Source organism: Etheostoma cragini, chromosome 4 (genome assembly GCF_013103735.1).
Source record: "Etheostoma cragini isolate CJK2018 chromosome 4, CSU_Ecrag_1.0, whole genome shotgun sequence".
NCBI lineage: Eukaryota > Metazoa > Chordata > Actinopteri > Perciformes > Percidae > Etheostoma > Etheostoma cragini.
Window position 1 is genome coordinate 28,211,468 of NC_048410.1, and position 19,121 is coordinate 28,230,588.

Genomic DNA, 19,121 nt, shown 5'->3' on the forward strand with positions numbered 1-19,121 from the left:
CAATTCTGAGTTTTGAGTGTGCAGAGAGAAGGCAAATTTGCATGTAATTATCCTCTGGAAGGTTGGACATAATTCATAACCCCAACCTTCTTATACACACACACACACACACAACACACAGTAAACATACAGTCATCTTCACAGCGCTAAAATGAGAATCATGTTTAATTTACTTTTACCAAATTGTTTGCTTTGTTCAATTTTTTTTTTTTCATGCAGCTGACTGAGACAAAAGAGCAACCAACACACAGCAGTAGCACAAAATGAATAAACTGCATGCATCTCAAGAGCCATAGTGTTGTCTCACAGCCGTTTGTGATTTTTGAGGTTGACTCAAACAATAATCTGGGATTTGTAGGAGCGAGCGCCGCCTCAGATCCAGGTCCTTATTGTTGTAATTGGCTGCATGGAGGTGGCTGGACAGCATGCGCGAAGCCCTGGCAAAGCGGCTCTGGCAGAAGGCACTAAGTGGGTGCTTTTGGTACGTTGACCTGTACACAGTCAGTGACGGGAGGTGTGACTGCTGCTTTTCCAAACGGTGCTTTGTGGACCGCAGCGGGCCAGCGTTGGTTGGAAGGGCTGTAAAGGAACACAGAAGAGAAAGTTAAGTGTCGCGTTACTGCAGCCATTAATTACACTGGTGACTGATTTGGAAAAATAAAAGGCATCTGGGGCCATCCGGAGTTAATTGTTCATGAACTGCTGATGTCTTTGGTCCGTGCAAAATGTAATGTGGCAAAGTATTTGTGCTCTGCCGTGGTGCTGTTCTCTCCTGTTGTTGTCTTCGGGTCAAATTTTAGCCCTTTTAATAACGTCTATAACAGAAATATGACATTCTTTTCAACCAAATTAACACAAAAAAGGATTCCATGCAACGCTCTTTGCAAATACAATTAATCGCTTTCATTAAATTTTGGGTGTAAATTGAAATGGTTTCAAGTAACACATCACTCAACATACGTTCCTCTGATCTTAACTATTAGTCAAAATAATTCATAATTTATTCTGCTTTAATAGCTCAAATATTAGGTATAATTCTACACAAATGAGGATTATTGACCATGGATTCCAAAAAGTAGTGTAAAACTAGTGGTAGTAAGGTGGAGTTAGTGAAATCAAAAAGAATAATTACTGCATAGAAACTTTCAAATGTAAGAACGAATTAAGTGTTAATGTTTTGGACCTGGGAGGACAACACAAGTATTAGAATATGTATTTTCCCCTGTATAATCTGTACCTTCACGCATTGGTGCCATGACACTTTATAACTTGTCTTACCAGAAATTGGCCAGTCAGCCCTCTCATGCTGCCATGTCAAGCTGTCTGGATGCCCGGGCAGCAAAGTGGGCAAATCATTGGTATGTTTACACTGGTAGCTCTCTTCATAGTGCGTGACCAAGTAATTAGAGGATGGCTGGCCACTGTGGGCAAATAGCAGCTTGGATGGAAGCCCCTGGAAGAAAATACACAGTAGTCTCGACGTAGCCTGTATGCATTGACCCTCACTGGATTAAGATATAGAGGGCATGACCTATTCTTTTACAATAATCTTCAAGAGGCTCAGCATTTGACAGCGGCAAATTGCTCTAACTAGCCTTTAACTGCCTGTAGGACTGATGATTTTACACAATTTTCATGACTGCTGAGTCTGACCAGAAACCTGCTTTCACTTGCGAGTTTTATCACAGGCCTTTATCTTGGTTGTCAATAATATGCAGAAGTGGCCACAATCTGGAGAAGAAATCCCTGCCTCAGGGTTGTGACGGGCATTCAATTGGTGTTAATGCCTTGAAATGAAGGAGCAGTTAAAAAGCTGACCTCAGCTCTCAGCAGGGCCGATCGTCTCTCAGCGACGTCTGGCTTGAAGTCCCAGTGGGGCCGGTAGTCTACACGGTTGGTGCTGTTGGCTGTCTGTGGCTCCCGAGCGAACTGGCTCAAATAGAGTAAACAGACATTGCAATGAAGAGTGAGGAGGAGGGGGGGCAATAAAAGGACATGAGCCCAGCGCAATGATCAGCAAAGCTCACACTTCACTATCGATCCGCACTGTTGTACAGGGTTTCTCAAGTCATTTCTCCTCTCAGATCGTGAACCAGCAGCCCGTGACCAAATCTCCCGTCGATGCAATTAGTCTCCAGCTCGAGCCTCTCCCACCAGGAGGCTGTGCTGAGGTAGCTGAACTGAGGCTGCCTAATCACTTTGCTATAGATTTGACTACCAACTGAGGTGCTACAAAATCCCTTGGCAGGCTGCCAGCCACTGGTGTGACAGTATGTTTTGTATCTGCAGTAAGAAAAGACAGGGATAGTCTGTGATCTCATTCAATTGAAGGTGTACATGCTTATTTCCGAACATTGTAGTTTGACACTGGCACGAAAGTTAAATAGGCAATGGGCAGACAAAAGGCCTACTTGTACAGGTACTGTATATGTGTATGTATATATATACATGTAAATGTACTGACCATGTGTGTGTAATTCAGTCCTGGGTGCAATGTGTGTAATAACAACAGAGTTTAAATTGTAAATTCCCCTTGTGGGACTAAGAATACATTATTATTACCTGAAGTCTTTCTTCAGCCCAGTTGCCCAACAGCACTTTGTTTGTGTACTTCTGCTCTATCCTCCATCCGGTTTGGGCCCATTTATCCTGCATGGTCCCAGTTTGGTTCATGTTTTACCTGGTGTCAAACATACCTGTTAAGGGTAAGTCCTGTTAAAAGAACATGGTGAGCTATAGTCAAAAATATAGCATGTAGGTGCATTCACCTTGCTCCATAACTGCAAAAGGCAGTGAAGGGGAAATAGAAGAGAAGAGCTCTGTTGCTATGGATACAGCAAACACTGAAAGGGGAGGCCAGCAAAGTCTCTTGGAAGCAAACCAGAGATGTCTTACATCTGAGTTAAAAAAGAGATGCATTTCCTAAGACGAGGGCATGACATTTACCTTTCAGCAGCCTACGCAATATTGTTAAAATGTTGCCAGAAACTATTTACTTTGTGTCCTAGGGCTACTTTTTCATTTCTTGCCACACACAGGTTTGGTTTATTGATTTGTGTGGATTTTTATTTTTTTTTGTCTTCTGTTAACATTTTAATGAATAAGAAAAGTCTGTGACTCGAGGCATGTTTTGTTTATTAAAATGTTAAACAAAAGTAGAATAAGGTACATGGCATGATCTTCACAATGTCTTCATGTACTCAACGACACTATCCACAACCTGCTCTGCCGAGGGAAAAGTAAGCCAGCCCTGTTTAAAAAAGTTAATCATACCATGAAAACCATTGCTCACATGTCGCCAGGTGACAACCTTTTCCAAGTCCAGCAGCCGTTTCCTGTAAAGAATCCCATCGTCCCTCAGGACGTCATACTCGCAGGTGAGGATGAAGGTAGGAGGTGTTTTCTCAATGACAGCGTCCTCCGCCAGTAAAGGTGAGACCTCATGTTCCAAACCAGCCTTGATCGCGTGATACACCTGCCCGTCATATTCTGGGGAAGGGTGCTCGCTGAAACCCCGCGTCAGGAACTGAGGGGGAAGGTTGGAAGTGGAGAGCAAATCCTTGTAGTGTGGCTTGAGCTCAGTGGGGACGTGGATGCCTTCCAACAAGTCCTGGCACACAGACATGTCCCCATTGAGGTACTGCAGAAAGTAGAACACCATACGGCCACGAAACAATATGGGCACAGCATTATTTTGCTGGTATGAGGGCAGGTTGAAATCTGCCATCTGCAGGGCTGGGTAGACGAGGACCTGAGCGCAGGGGAACGCCAGATGCCCGTCCTCTCTCCCCGCCAGCCTTTGGCACAGTGCTGCTGCCAGGTTAGCCCCGGTGCCGTCGCCTCCGACTGCCACTCTGCGAGAGTCCACGCTAAACTGTGACTCAGCCACAGACAGGAAGTGACACGTCGCGGTCTCACAGTCGTCCAGCTGGGCAGGGTACCTGTGCTCAGGGGCTAATCGGTACCTGAGAGGGGTGAGAGGGACAGCAGAGAGATAATATGATGAATTCTGGCAACTTGGAAGGTGAAATAAGTTTTGGGTTTTTACAGGGGTGGGGAAAAAAAATCAATACAGCACAGCATTACGATTTTTTTGTGGCAATACTGTATCTATACACAGGTATAAGTTTGGATCTTTTATTATATATATGTGTTGGTCATTTTGTCTGCTGGACAATCCCATTTTAAGCAATAACATTGAAGAGATATGAACACACAGAGGAATGTCTAATTTTAGACAAAACATATGTTGACACAGTTTCCTTTGACATTTGAAATAACCCTAACCGGTCCGGTGACCCCCCCCCCCCCCCCCCCCCCCCCCCCCAGGTGTTAACGAGCATTAAAAATGTTCAGTACCCAACAGAAACCACCGTGGTGTCCGACTCCTTGGCGATGTGCCGGCAGACTTCATCAACAGAATCTGTTCAGGGGTCAGAGGGCATCAAAGTTAGCAGAAGATGGGGTCTTTCATAAGAATATGTGGTATGTGGTCTAGTGTAGTCTAGACCTGCTCTATCTGTAAAATATAGAGCGGTGTAGAACTACTATTATTAGTAGTAGAACACATTTCATATTTCACGCCCCCCCCCCTCCCCACACACACACACACACACACACACATACACACACACACACAGTGCAGACCATTTATCCCATAATGAAATATATTTTTAAATAATGATCTGCTACTAGTAAATGATACGTACCTATGTTGCCCAACACCCATCCTCCTCCATGGAAATACACTAGACCTCTCCTCAAGCCCTCGCACACACCGGTGGGTTCATAAACCCGCACTGGAACCTCAGAGAACTTCAAGTCCTTCACTCGCAGACCCACAGGAACTGGATTTAAGCGAGTCAGAAAACAGGCCACAAACCATCGGATAAAGCTGACCTGATGGCAAACCCCCAGGCGATGTAGGATCCGGCCCTTTTAAGGAGAGGAACAACAGACGTACCCACAAGTGGAAGCAGAATGTTACAATTGAAAAAAATGCGATCTTGATAGCTTAAGTCAAAGTGAAAACTTGTTCTCACTGAGAGACCATATTTACTGTGACAACTTCAAAGAAGGGGAAAGCATGACCTTGCCGTTTTTTCCACCTTCATTTCTTATCTCAAATTTCTCTGATCTAAGCTTTATCAGTTACTGGAGGACAAAGAAAGGACAGCCTTCTTTGACAAAGCCCTAAAAGAGTAGAGATAATTTATATATTTTTATAATGCACAGGCACAATAATAGATTAATTCAATAGTCAACAAAAGTGAAATGTGCACCACAAACAGAACGTGAAGGAACACAACGTAATAAGCACGGACATTTTTATAGATGCTGTAGATACTCACCACAATTGCTATGCCAACAAGCAAGCCGTGAACCATGTGCAGTCTCCCCCTATTTGCAACTCCACGAGGAATGTCTGAATTCATCAACTCAGAGTACACAAGTCCAATTACCAGAAGGAGGAGGGCTGCAACAAGAGCAGCAAAGCCAATTATAAAAATTGCCCAGCCGATGTCCATGGTTTTGTTGGTGTGCTCTGCTGAAGGTAGGTCATTAGGAATAAATGTTTTATCTACCTGTTTTCAGCCTCTTTGCACCCCTCCCACTTCCGTGTGCAATGCATTTTGACCTTGTTTCTTCTTAATGACGTGTGCCTGCCCGTTACCCAGGAACAACTAATGATATTCTTGAATGTATTTTATGGCTGTGTAGTCAAAATAATTTGTGTACATGTTTCCCTAAGCATCAAAGTTGTTTCACTAAGCAATATTGCACTAAATATATGATAATAATAGAGCAGTTTTCTATTGACTTATACATTTCCATAGTAACCATTAAGGTGACCATATTTGACGCAAGTTCAAACTGACTTCTCAGAGGGTAATGAACATTGTGCCTCCATGGTGTTAAAATAACTTATGCAGTAAAATTAAATCTATGCCTCTCTCTTCAAATAAAAAAATATGAAATAGTGTTCTAAATATGACCTATTCTGTGTCAGACAAAGTCCCAGTGAATTTAATTACACGCTTAATGGTCTCATGAAAGACAGTGAAAACCAGACATTTTAACGAATTTATACATACCCCACCCCAGACCCCAGACCCCAGACGCCCCGGACAGTACGTTAAAAGTGGATATGTCTGGGCAAAAGAGGACGTTTGGTCACCCTACCATTGAGATGCTTTTTTAATCTCTAGCAATATTTTCTAACATCTTTTTGTTTGGATTTGTTTGCGACCGGGAGGTCGGTGGTTCAATCCCCAGAGCTGCAGGATTAAATCTGGGTGGGAAAAGTTAAAGAGTAGCACTTTTCCCGCCCTCATCACCACAACTGAGGTGCCCTTGAGCAAGGCCCTTGACCTCCAACTGCTCCAGTGGAGCTGCTCAGTGGGCAGCAGATCAGACTGTGGCTGTATGACAGGTCCACGTTGCAAATGGGAATTTGCTCAGGTACCTGAAGGTTGTTTGGTGTATTTCCTGCGTTCTTTCATGACCCTTGTGATGAAGAAGCTCTGCTGCTTACAGCTGCACTCGAGACACAGAGTGGCATTTTAATTGTCTGGTATCTAAGGGGAAGGAAATGTGAGATGCGTCGAGGGAAGGCTGACGGAGAACAGCCTTATCTGAACTTTCACGACTGCTCTGTAGATGGCAGTGATAGCATGAGTATGAATAAACAGTGCCTTCTGAAAGATACACTCTTTACATGTTTGCATTCTGCATGCATCCTGAACCCATTTGCCACTCGCTTCAATGCATGTGCTTGGACTTATTTCTTCTTTTTGCCAATCCAGTAAATGTAATTTAACGTCAGCTGAGAATAGTTTTGGTTTGGTACAAGGTTCCAGTCCAACGTGACTTTGGATTCACATTTAGTAAATCTAAAAAAATTTTTCAAAATGAAGACAGCATCTGGAGTCGTGTTGTCTTGGAGTTTTTGAGCAGCCCTCGAGAGCCTCTCTGCCTTCCCTAAGTAGCTGAGCCCAGCACAAAGCAACCATTGTTAGGCTGCTCTTTAAACCCATTCCAGTTGCAGAAAAAGCCCTGTATTCAGCGATACCCAGTAAAAATCCCAGTGCCAGGGCCAAAAATCACAGACTGGAATCTTGTCTGAGGCTCATGAATTCATAGGATTTGTTTAGGAGGTATTCACGCGGTTTTCTGTTTGTCACCCTGCCAAGCTTCTGAGACTGGGCTGACCTATTTCCCAAATTGCACTGTCACACATAACAGAATGATGTTGTCGGCTTCAAAAACACCAAATGTTACCGCAGAAACAAACTGGGTTCCAACAACTGATGTGGCTATGCACATAGGAAATCAATATAAATGTACTTTGTAGTGTAATATACTTGTGTACATTGTGAGTCTACACATATAGGCAGCATCCAAATATTGAGGGTAGAGAGATCAGAGATCAGGAATATATGCTTTTCAGTATGAGATGTGAACCCTGATTGCCCAATTTTTCTCTATCATAGATAAATAGATAGCCTATATGCTAAAAAAAAATGTATATACAAGAACCGAATATGTTTGATGCGCTTTACCTTTCCATTGGGCCATATCTATCTCTCTATCTATCTATCTATCTATCTATCTATCTATCTATCTATCTATGGCCAACCTATTTTGGGGGCTCCATGATATGGTTACAATTGTCAGTCAATCAGCTAAGCAATAAACAAACACACAGCTGAGAAACCTGTCTGTTTGCTTATGCTTCTCTTAATTAATAGGGGGCCAGAGTAAGGATTAGTTGACCTCAGTTATGTTTATGAATCCCTTGACCAAATAGCCCCATCTGGCACTCTTACATGAGAATAGTTTGGTTGTTGATTTTGCATTGACTTCGAACTGTCAGTGGAACCTGGGATCTACATTGCCATTGTTATTCTGCAAGTCATGGAACGAGGTTAAGTTAATAAAGTTTCCCAAACAAGATTGGGCACCCACCTGGGACGCAGCGGTGCGACCACTGGGGGGCCCTGGACCACAGATTGAGAACCACCTCTGTAGGCACACGAAAGGGGGTGGGGGAAGAGACAAGTACGCAACCACTCAGGGCAGACGCGCTCTGGAGCAAAAATATTCATCCACTTAACATGTCAATCAGGATTAATGCCCATACAAACCTCCCATTTACGTTCATCCAGGGCTTTTTACTAGTGGAAGGCGGTGATATATAAGGCAGGACAGGACAGGAACACAACAGTAAAAGCCCAGCGGGTTCAGTAGCGCGCGTCAAGGAGCGCCGCCTGGACTTCACTTCACGTCTCTGCGTCTCTACCAAAGGTTGACAGGCGTAATGACTGATCACTCACTCATCTCCAGAGCGTGATGCACGTCGACTGTCATGTCCGAGCTCCTTGAAGTCACACACTTCTGCTCTTTTTAAAATTCCTTTGCCAGTGGATTACTCATGCAACAGATTCTGGGGCTGCAGATGAGATTGGTTGCATGCGGATAAACTTGCAGGAGCTCCCAAGTCGCTGCCCCTGCATTGTTGGGAGGGGATATCAGCACGCGTGTGTGTTTGTGTCCGTGTGTTTGTGTGCGTGTGTGCACGTAAACTTGCAGTGAACATTATAGGCTAAAGCCTTCTAATCGGCTGCCCGCGAGCACTTTTCGAGATGGATTTGAAAAGCGCGTGTCGCCTGTGTCTTTTCCCCGTTCAAATGCTCTATCACATACTCAGAGCAAGTTTGTTTTCGCTGTTGCCGAGCAGAAGGAAGGACCTGACCAAGGAGGTGGTGTTGATCACCGGTGGGGGACGAGGAATCGGGCGCAACCTGGCCAAAGAGTTTGCCAAGCAGGGGGCCAGAAAGGTAACTTCATCTAACTATAGGTAGACAACTTGTTGCAGCCACACTGCTCCTTCCACTCCTCAGCAAAGAAATGCATCAACAAATTGTTCAATTTATGTTTGCGTGCAACCTGTCTTCCTAAAGCATGCTTTCTGTATGTTTAGTTTGTGTCAAAAACCAGTAGTAACTGGGCAGCCTGGATCCCCCTTCCCCTTCCCCAGGTGCCCTGCTCAGTCCTCTCCACCCTGCCCTAGGTCTGTTGTTGCTCCACTGTTCTATGGAAGCAGGGATCATAACCTGCAAGTAGACTAGTTGGTCCAGTGAAACGAAACACTGCCCTCAATTTTGGTTGAGTATTGCACAACAGCTTGGGTCAACCAGAGGGCAGGTCTGGGCAGACTTTATGGCTGATTGATGTGATTAAGTGCAGCACTAGGCTGACATCCACCCTGCTAAAGGTCTGTCTGATTCTGGTATGACTGACATGTCTAGAAAGTGCATTATAGTTTTATATAAGATTTACGCTGTGTTAAAGGCATTGCCTGTGTGTGTGTGTGTGTGTGTGTGTGTGTGTGTGTGTGTGTGTGTGTGTGCGCATAAAGTCTCAGCCATACACACAATCACAGCCCTGCTTATGACCCTGTTATAGTTTAACTATGTGTTGATCAGTCTGCATTGTTAAAAAATATGGCAACATATCACAACACCAGAAAAGGCCCCATAGTGCTTTTAATAAAAGCCAGATTATTTTTTATTTTCAAGGCCTTTTATGGAGTTTATGCAACACTAAATGAACAAAACAACCTCACAAAAAGGGGTTAGGGAGGAATGGATTACATTATCTTGGATTAGTCTAACAGTAACTGAAATGGATTGGATTCAGATAACATAGTTTATAGTTTAAAATGGAATTGTAACTATGATTCCTCATTGTTTTCTTACAGCTGGATTGTGAAGGTGAATTGTGCATGCTCCTACCCATGTTTCCACTATTCTTTTAGAATAGAATCAACTGTGTAACATTATTTTCTGTGGATTTTAAAGTTAAGGGAATCCAAAAGTTGCCTGATTACATTACTTAATCAGAGTTAGGCTGATCCATTGGATGCAATGTTTGCAACATCCAAAATGTATAATTAATATTCTCACAGGAAATCAGCTTAAAATCTGTTCATCCAGTCCTGCCAATTTCAGAGAATCCCCCCACTCGTCAAAACCCTACACCCTCCCATTGTGGTCCACTCTCCAAATCCCTCACACCCCTAACAAGGAGCCGTCACATGGGCCTGCAATGCTCCAGCGGCTACATACACTGTTCCTCACCACTGCAGGTCAGGCCAACCTCAGTTCCCATCATCATTTCCACCTACGGTTTGTCTACCAATCCAGTGGGGGAACATTACACCGCTGAGTGCCTGATGAGCCGCTGGTGTCCCTTTAGCAGTAATGTGTTAATATAGAGTAGCTCTATTTTTGATCACCTCAGATGGGAGTCATCATTGCAAATGGGAGAAAGCGGTGGTAATTTCCCTGGTAGGAAGCGTTGAGAAGCCCAGCTGAAAGCTGCGGGTTGTAATTATCCCTACATGTGTGACACAAGCCCCACGTCTCAGATGCTGTCTTAAAGCGCAATTTTAGCAGCTTGAAAACATCGCTAAAAGCTGAATGAAACACTAACTGCCTCCCTCTGTCTTTCAATGCCATCTCCTTGGGGAACGAGCAAGAAGAAACCAGTGGGTTTTAAAAGCTTTACTCTGCAGCTGCACAACAAAGGATGTCACCATGCTTTTCAGCACCCCATTGTTGGGTATTATCTAGGTGTGAAGGCTTTGAAAACAACACCTGTGGTAATGTGTATGGCAATTACTCCCTGCCTAAAGACATGCTAAAAGGAAATAGGACGGTGGTTATGAATAGGGCTAACCTCTACGAACTTACGCTCACCCCAGTTTTAGCCCCTTTGTGATTGGCAGCCGGAATTTCCTTTTTTACCTCTGCTTCAGGCGTTGGTGTGAGGAAGACTAACCACAGCGCTGATGAAAGAATCCGGCGATGGTGAGCCGGGGACTCAGGAGGGGAGCCAGGTCTTCTCTTGTGCTTTACGTGGGGGCGGGGAGCGAAGCTCTGAAACAATAAACCAGACCAAAGTATTTTCACACACGGCATCCAAGTTCAGAGCACTGCGAGAGGGTTTCAGAACAATGCCAGTAAATAGTTGACAGCTAACCACCAGATTTCTTCAAAGCTCCATTTCCTAAGTACTTTTTGACTTTAGAAGAAAGGGTTTTGCAGAAAACATTGGTTTTCCTGTGGTTGTAAACATTGCATGAATAGATCACTCAGGGAAGATGAGCCAAACCGGAGCACTGACAACAGGTTTGTGTGAGTGGGTGTGCATGTTGTGCTGGAGGCGGGAAGCACACTGCTCCCAGCTGGGTATTGCCCTGCAACTGACCTGGCTGTCTCCGCAGTAATTAGACAGCGGCAGGCGACTGCCTCCTGAACTCCTGCTGCCCCCTCTGTGTGCCGCCTCTCTGCTGGCCCATACAATGGGTGTGAAAAGGAGGGTTCATACCCACCCATACATTCAGATCTGAGAGATAAAGTATCACTGTAATTCAGCTGGAGCTACTGGAGACACGGAGGCATACACCACAGCCAGTGGCAGCTCGCTCTGAAAGTCTTTCGTAAAACTTTGCCAAAACTAAATGTGTCGTTTTAGAGAGATTTTACTTACCACGTGTGTATTTAGATCCTTTACTTAAGTACAAGTACTAATACCACACTGTATAAACTACTCATTTACAAGGAAAAATCCTCCATTGAAAATATAACCCTTGTGTTGTCTTCCCCTCAAACGTGAACCACTATTATTGCTTTTCCTGACATTTTTGTCACTTTTTAATTGTTGTGGGTGCTTTTTGTTGTTGTTTTTATTATTCTATTCTATTATCTTATTTTGAAGGCCCATTTTTGGTGATAAAAAAAACTGAAAACGGGTCAAATTTGACCCAAGGACAACATGAGGGTTAAGTAAAAGGATGTTAGTGTCTTCTGGATTTGTACGCCTCTACTGTATATTCTGTGGTAGTATAGTTTATACATAAACTTACATACTTAAACCATCGTATTTTATAAACTACATGTGTTTTGTGTGCAAAAGTACCTAAAGAGGTCAGATGTATTGGGATGAAAAGTACAGTATTTTCCTCTGAAATGTAGTGCAGTAGAAGTACAAAGTGGCATTAAAAGCAGAGACTCAATAAGTATCTGAAATGTTTACTTAAGTTACTTGAGTACATTTACTTAGTTACATTCCACCACTGCACTGTGTGTTGACATTAAGTCCTGGTGGGCATGCCCATTTCGAACATGTCTTCTTCATCATCACTGATAGCGAAGTGGGCTTCTGCAAGGTCAATTAAAAACTTGTTTTCTTACTGTTTCTATCCAGATCGCAATTTGGCCAGTGCTTGTTTGTTCTGAGGGTCCTGTGTGCTGTGACGGATGATAAACCTAATTAATTTAATAACATTTTAACAGGAGAGCACAGTTTGAGTGCTGACTTTTAATGAGAGCTGTCAGCTTTGTTTGTAAGGCTCAAATCCTATTAAAAGCTTTCCGTTATTTATCAAGACCTGTCTGCCTTCACTGATTACTCCAATGGGCTTGCAAATGAAGCAAACAAAAAAAACAATCAGAAGTAACTCAAACAAGGGCGTCTCGCAGAGGGAGCCAAAGCCTTATTGCTTCAGATCTGATGCAGAAATAAAGAACACGTCTCAGACTGTAATCTATGATGTCCCCTAGAGCTTTATAGTGTCAATATTTCAGTTTAGCTTGCTTCTGCCATTGTTAATATCAGACAGGTACTGACACATGAAAATGGCATTAAACAAAATAACACAGTGGTGAGTTTTAGGGGCTGTGGTTGTGCAAATTAGCATATTGTCATTGGCAGTATGTTGTTTGGCTCTAGACAAATGCTAAGTGAATTTGAAAAGATTGGCACAGTGTGAAAGTGTCCTGTTACTGCAGGATGACAGACGACGAATGTGATCATCTCCAGCTATTCAATTCTTGCAAGTGGCAAGAGACACGCTCTCTTTTGTGTGTGTGTGTGTGTGTGTGTGTGCGTACACACAATCACATTTTCTGTCTCTCACATACACAAGCTCACTTTCCATGAGGCTTTTTGCTCAAATTTGAACCTTGGTCACAGGGCGACCAGCCAAATCCCACACTGTCGTCCTCAGCACTTCACACATGCACTGTTTTCAGACTCCCTGACCAGAAATGACAGGGCTCATCTGCCCAACAGGCCGTGTAATCTCTTTGAGAATTTGTGTTTGAGAGATGAGGAGGGCTCACCCCCTGATTTCATTACCTTTCCCTGACCCCAAAGACTGACAGATCTAATTGCCCAATCACTAGTCCCCCCACCTCCATCCAACCCCACGTTCCCTGCTCAAATGACTGGCCTTCATTTAGTCTCCGGGTGGATGAAGAGACAATTCATTCGCACCGAAACCCCCAAGCCTTTAATCTTGCTCGAATACTATTTGTTGGAGTGAAAATGGCCTTTCTGTTCTCTGAATGAAAAGAGCATTGCTGCTCAAAGATCTTTCATAGTTACACCAGGTGTCATTGCATGAGAAATTGTGTAAAACATACGTAATGTTTTGTTGATGACTGACTGTAAAAACAACCCTTTTTGTTCCACTTATGAGTTACGTTTCACTTAATTGCTTCCGATCTCGGCACAGTTTCAGGGCAGAGCATTTCACTGTTTGTTTCTGTTCTTTAAAAATGTTTTTTCTTTTTCTTTTTCTTGCTAGGTGATCTTGTGGGGCAGAACAGAAAAGTGCCTCAAAGAAACAGCTGAAGAGATCTCTCTCACAGGAACAGAGTGCCATTACTTCCTGTGTGATGTGGCCAATCGGGAGGAAGTTTACAGGCAAGCCAAGGTGGTTAGAGAAAAGGTACGCCAATATCAAGATATTTCTACTTACACAAAGAGAAATGTCAAGAAAACACATCATAAACACGTGGAAATGTCGTGAACCACATCATAAAAACTGTTCTCTGTAATGCCTCTGTCTCCACTGCTGAATGTGTATTGGCTCTGAGCTGCTCTGTCTCCCATCTGGTGTATAGATTACACTTCATATGAAATATATGAATAAGAGAGCAGGATATTGCTGACAGCTCTGGAGCAGCACAACTGTATCATCTCACAAAAAGCAGACAGAGAACACATAAGATCTTTAACAGTGTTTTTTTTTCTTGTTGTGCTTTTTAATCTCAGGTGGGAGATGTTACAATATTAGTGAACAACGCAGCTGTAGTCCACGGCAAAAGTCTGATGGACAGCGACGACGACGCCCTTCTGAAATCCCAACACATCAACACCATGGGACAGTTCTGGGTAAGAGCCGTTTTCCAGTCGACTCATCCAAGTGTGTGCGCGCCAATGTGACGCCAAGATTTTCCAGAGGGCGCGCACCACTCTATTTTTTTTTTTTGCGGCGCACGATAAAGCAGGAACAGGAAGCCTGAACGAGGACTCTCAGAGTGACTGCATGTCTCTCTTGTAATCTTTCTGGGTTAGGATGAGTCCTTCCATGGTGAATGAAAAGCTTGATCCGATGAGATAGGTCATCGAATCAAATCGAAGCATTGACGTCAACGCTGCTGCCAGTTCTGCCGTTGTTGACCCTTTTTTCTTCTTCTTCTACTCTGTAGAAAAATCTACGTCCGTAGCCTTTCCTCATTAGCGCCACCTCTGTTCAGGAAAAGACTGCAACTAGTGTCGCAACCACCACGCGGGAGTATAAAGACTTAGACTTCTCTTTAGGTGAACTGGCACCTCTCCAGCTACCAATCCACCACCATAATTTGGGGATTGAACCAGCGACCCTCCGGTTCCCAACCCAACTCCCTTCTGACTGAGCTACTGCCCCCCCAAACGGCACTAACATGACATCACGTTTGTGGACGCCAGCTTGGCTGCAGCTACTGTAAAACGCCCTTAAGGCTTTCAGAGACTAAAACAGAGCATGCAGAAGTTAGGGGAATTCCTCCTAGCAGATTATCCTCATCATTTTCATATTTTTATACGGTAGACTTGTCAGTCACGACCGCTATTATGGCAGGTTAAGTTGGGTATTTCCAAATTGCCTCTCAGCTCCTGAAACATCAGAAGGATTTTGAATCTCATGGCTCAATTTTATTTCAAACGGACATCAAAAGACAATGCCATATGCAGACAGGAATGCAATTATCATCTCAATGGAAGTAGAAATTTAATCTGTGGTTGCACTGTGGGTCTCTTTTTTTGTTCTGTTCTTTTTAATCTAAATATATGTCACCTTCTATTTCCACGCTTCAATCCTCCTTGTTTTCATACGCCCTTTTATTTTCTTTCCTCATCCCAGACAACAAAAGCCTTCCTGCCTCGGATGCTTGAGCTCCAGCACGGCCACGTAGTGTGCATAAACTCCATCTTGTCGCAGTCTCCCATCCCTGGGGCCATAGACTACTGCACATCCAAGGCCTCATCGCTGGCCTTCATGGAGAGTCTGACGCTGGGCCTGCTGGACTGTCCCGGCGTTGGCTGCACCACTGTGCTTCCCTTCCACACCAATACAGAGATGTTCCAGGGCATGAGAGTCAGGTAGTTAAATATGCTTTGTGCAATTGGTTTGTATTTTTAGCTGACCTAGCAGCGGGGTTCCAGGGATAACAGTGCCGGTCCTTAGGTTCAATCGGTCCACTGCTTTGTTCCACAGTGAAATATCTTAACTATTGGATGGATTGCCATATTGTGTACTTTCATGTACCCAACAGAATAAATCCTAGTGACTCTAGGGATCCATTGACTTTTCCACTAGCACCACTGTGAGGTTGTGGTTCAGAGTGTATATCTTGACAGTTACTGGATGGATTACTGTGAAATTAACTATATAGTGATATTCAAGGCAGGGCTGTACAATATAGAGAAAATCAAATATCAAAATATCTTTTAGCAAATATTTCAATATTGATAATGTGATAATATTGCTGACAATTGGTGCTTTCACAAAATATTTACACAACAAGAGATTTGATAAATAATAATCAGTAACGTGGGTAAGGGCAAATAATAGAACATGCAATAGAATTTAGCCTTTAAAACCAGTAAAAGACAATACACAGTGTCATATATTTATATTGGTAAAATATAAATGGAAATAAATGAAATATAAATGGATACAATATTCAAAATATAAAACGATATTGAGTCTCATGTCACAATATCTATACATATTGATATATAATATAATGAGCTACTCCCTAGTAGATCCCAATTAAAGACATTAAAGTCACAGTGCTGGGAAGTGAGAGTTTATTTGAAGGAAATTTGTGACTCCTTAGGGACACATTCATTAAGTAATTCATTGATTTATTAATTTGTCATCAGTCTATCTGCCGCCTTGAGGCCTTTAACGGTGACAGTGAACCTTTTTAATAGTGACTGAACCGTGTAAGGTGCTTTGCATGTATAACACAGAATGTTCTTGTATAGGTGCATTAGTACACTCAACCTTTCACGTAGTTTTTTACAAGCTTTTAGAAAAACATTGAATGCGCAGCTTGGTTGCTGACATCAACAGATTTGAACATCGTTGCTATGTTGCCATTAAAAACATGTCCAGCTTGTGGGATTTGTTTGCACTTAAAATGTCACCAACGGGCTTGTTATGAGGAGTGGATTCACCTTAAAAATGCATTCTCTGTTTCATCAGAAGGATCACTTTGTCTTGTGTCTCATGTTGTCCTTGGGTCAAATTGACCCGTTTTTCTATATCAGTGTTTTTTTTAATTACCAAAATAACATGATTGATTCCACACAACGCTCTTTGGCAAGTACAAATCTCTACTTTTATTAATTTTGGGGTGTCTTATTCAGTTTTAAAGCAATTGAAAAATAAAAGTTTGAAATATTGTTCAGCAAAAGTTAACGTATTCCAGTCTGTACATACTTTCCTTTTATTTTAGTCTAAATAATTCCTATTTTTTCCTTTTCTGACTCAAACAGTAGGCACAATTTCCTATAAATGAGGTTTATTGACCATAAATTCCAATAAATAATAAGTTATTAGTGTTAAACGTCAAAAAGTGACAAACATTGAAAAAAGCACAAAAAATATTGATTAAAAAAACATCAACAAAAGTTTTGCTTTTCAATATTGACGGGAAGACAAAACGGGGGTTAAAACTACTATATATTTTTTTTATGCAGGTTTCCGCAGCTCTTTCCACCTCTCTTACCTGAGGTAGTTGCCAAGAAGACAGTGGATGCAGTCAGAGCTGACAAGGCCTACCTATACCTGCCCTGGACTATGCATGCCCTTGTCTTTTTAAAAAGGTAATTCCAAAAAAAAGAAAAGAAACTTGTCATTCACCATTTACTTTGTTCTTAGTTGCTTTTAATGACCATACTTGTTCCACGCTTAACACTCCACCCTCGGTCTTTGTGCACTTTTTTAGCTTCATGCCACAAGTTTCACTTGAAGAAATCTACAGGTTTTCCGGGACTTACACCTGCATGAACACGTTCAAAGGGAGGACATGAACCTGGATCGCACACAATGTGAGAGAGACCTCAACAGCTCTGGGGTGTACTGAAGGAAAAATGGACCTTAAGACGTCTGGAAGGAGGATAGAGGAGGCCCCATGATAGCGTGAAGACAAATACTTAGGGGACATGCAAGGCGGCTGCTTCTGCAGGTAGAATTAATTGATAAACTGCAGGATTCACCCGGGTCCCATCTGTATGTGTGTGCCTTTGTGTATATAGCATGAAGGACTGAATGCCATTTTTCACTTTCAACAGAAGCCATGCATAGGTCTGAACCAGTAGTTAATCTGGGAGTTTTTTTGTGACACTTGTTTTAGCCTGTTTTTACACTTCTTTTTTTAATTCTTCTTCTTTGAATCAAAACAAGATAATAAAAAAATGAAGTTTTAGAGATGGAACGTGTGTCCTTTGTGCATGATAAAAGCGAGTGTACAATGTAGAAGAGGTACAGATTGTTTTGTGTCTGGGTTTTGACTCCTATTGCACCTTTGATTTATGCCTAGCAAAAGAGTGACTGTGACAGACGATATTGTCAAAACATAAAACATACGCTCGGGAGAAGCATGTACATTCTTGTCTGTTGCCTGCTGTCAGAAAATAGTGCAATTTTCCATAAACATATTGAACTCAAAACAAGTCTGTCAGGACCTTGTCCTCCTACGTGCAGAGTGGTCTAAACCACATTCAATGAACCAACACATACAGACAGAGAGACTGTTGTATTTATTGAGCCCTGAAAGAGCAGCAGTCATCTTTAAACCTTAATTATGTTAAGTTAAAAAAACGATTCAAATATGTCACTTTGTTTTTTTATAGCTTGGATCACTCTCATACAATCTTGTCTGCTACCGCCACACATTTTTTGTTAGTAGATCATATAAATGATTGGTATGAACCCCAGAGGCTAATTTTCTAAAAAAGAAAGGGAAGATGTGGAGCCTATTTCACTTTATTGCATAATTAATCTGTTCCAAGGCTTTAGCTCCAAACAAAGGGCGGGGGCTGCGCAAATTCACAATGGATGTCATGTATCAATGCCAGAGTCTCACAATAACCTTTTGATAAAGGAAAGTATTCAAGAAGTAGAAAAAGCATGTTCTAAAATCAGAAAGAAACAAATTTACGGCGGAATTACCCAAAGATTGGACAGCGTGGAACGGAAATTAAACAAAAGTCTCTTCTGATCTAACTCCAGTAGCTGATTTGAATAAAACAGAACATACTGATCAGAGATTTCAGATTATGTGAGCTGAATGAAACTAAACTTCAGTATATTAAAAGAATAGTGTGACATTTTTGGTAAAGGTGCTCAGGATTAAACGAGAATATCAGCAGCCAATTATCTTAGCTTAGCATAACGCCTTGAAAGCAGGGGGAAACAGCTAGCCTACCTTTATCCAAAGGTAAACCTTTTTTTTCCTATGTACAGTATATGTGCTGGGAGTGATATGGATCTTCATATCCAACTCTCAGCAAGATAGGCTAAAAAATGTGGATTTCCCAAACTATTGAGCTATTTCTTTAACTAAAACAGCCGGATTGCTTTACTATGTCAAGTGGCGGGATGTTATTGGGAACCTAAGGGTTGATGTCCCATTCCCCTCTCTTTCCACTCCATTCATATTTAAATATATATATATGTATATGTTACATTTTATACATGTTGACAGCATTAAATT

General features: G+C 42.4%; 3 protein-coding genes across 3 annotated transcripts; 1 reads left to right on the forward strand and 2 right to left on the reverse strand.

Annotated features, from left to right (window-relative positions):
• Positions 1–279: 279 nt before the first annotated feature.
• c4h1orf158 (chromosome 4 C1orf158 homolog) lies at positions 280–2,750 on the reverse strand. Its single transcript, XM_034870195.1, has 4 exons — positions 2,563–2,750; positions 1,819–1,929; positions 1,279–1,453; positions 280–579 (listed from the first exon to the last, which is right to left on the reverse strand). Exons 1-4 carry the CDS (start codon positions 2,671–2,673, stop codon positions 284–286), a joined length of 693 nt encoding a protein of 230 aa, XP_034726086.1. The 5' UTR covers positions 2,674–2,750; the 3' UTR covers positions 280–283.
• Positions 2,751–3,129: 379 nt separating this feature from the next.
• On the reverse strand, positions 3,130–5,692 carry aadacl4 (arylacetamide deacetylase-like 4). The gene is made up of 4 exons (XM_034870168.1): positions 5,352–5,692; positions 4,710–4,935; positions 4,360–4,423; positions 3,130–3,965 (listed from the first exon to the last, which is right to left on the reverse strand). Exons 1-4 carry the CDS (start codon positions 5,526–5,528, stop codon positions 3,182–3,184), a joined length of 1,251 nt encoding a protein of 416 aa, XP_034726059.1. The 5' UTR covers positions 5,529–5,692; the 3' UTR covers positions 3,130–3,181.
• Positions 5,693–8,077: 2,385 nt separating this feature from the next.
• On the forward strand, positions 8,078–18,850 carry dhrs3b (dehydrogenase/reductase (SDR family) member 3b). The gene is made up of 6 exons (XM_034870167.1): positions 8,078–8,840; positions 13,658–13,801; positions 14,128–14,247; positions 15,257–15,495; positions 17,104–17,229; positions 17,352–18,850. Exons 1-6 carry the CDS (start codon positions 8,646–8,648, stop codon positions 17,434–17,436), a joined length of 909 nt encoding a protein of 302 aa, XP_034726058.1. The 5' UTR covers positions 8,078–8,645; the 3' UTR covers positions 17,437–18,850.
• The last annotated feature ends 271 nt before the right edge of the window (positions 18,851–19,121 follow it).

What these genes read in the sequence shown, in the direction of transcription:
- aadacl4 (XM_034870168.1), bottom strand. Translation starts at nt 5,528, where the DNA reads ATGGACATCGGCTGGGCAATTTTTATAATTGGCTTTGCTGCTCTTGTT. An exon ending in TTGTTGGCATAGCAATTGTG is followed by an intron (nt 4,936 to 5,351) that starts GTGAGTATCTAC and finishes TCTCCTTAAAAG; the next exon opens with GGCCGGATCCTACATCGCCT. An exon ending in ACCACGGTGGTTTCTGTTGG is followed by an intron (nt 3,966 to 4,359) that starts GTACTGAACATT and finishes CACCCCTCTCAG; the next exon opens with GTACCGATTAGCCCCTGAGC.
- dhrs3b (XM_034870167.1), top strand. Translation starts at nt 8,646, where the DNA reads ATGGATTTGAAAAGCGCGTGTCGCCTGTGTCTTTTCCCCGTTCAAATG. An exon ending in CCAAGGTGGTTAGAGAAAAG is followed by an intron (nt 13,802 to 14,127) that starts GTACGCCAATAT and finishes TTTTAATCTCAG; the next exon opens with GTGGGAGATGTTACAATATT. An exon ending in TTCCAGGGCATGAGAGTCAG is followed by an intron (nt 15,496 to 17,103) that starts GTAGTTAAATAT and finishes TTTTTTATGCAG; the next exon opens with GTTTCCGCAGCTCTTTCCAC.
- c4h1orf158 (XM_034870195.1), bottom strand. Translation starts at nt 2,673, where the DNA reads ATGAACCAAACTGGGACCATGCAGGATAAATGGGCCCAAACCGGATGG. An exon ending in GGGCTGAAGAAAGACTTCAG is followed by an intron (nt 1,930 to 2,562) that starts GTAATAATAATG and finishes TATTTGAGCCAG; the next exon opens with TTCGCTCGGGAGCCACAGAC. An exon ending in GGCTGACTGGCCAATTTCTG is followed by an intron (nt 580 to 1,278) that starts GTAAGACAAGTT and finishes GTTCCTTTACAG; the next exon opens with CCCTTCCAACCAACGCTGGC.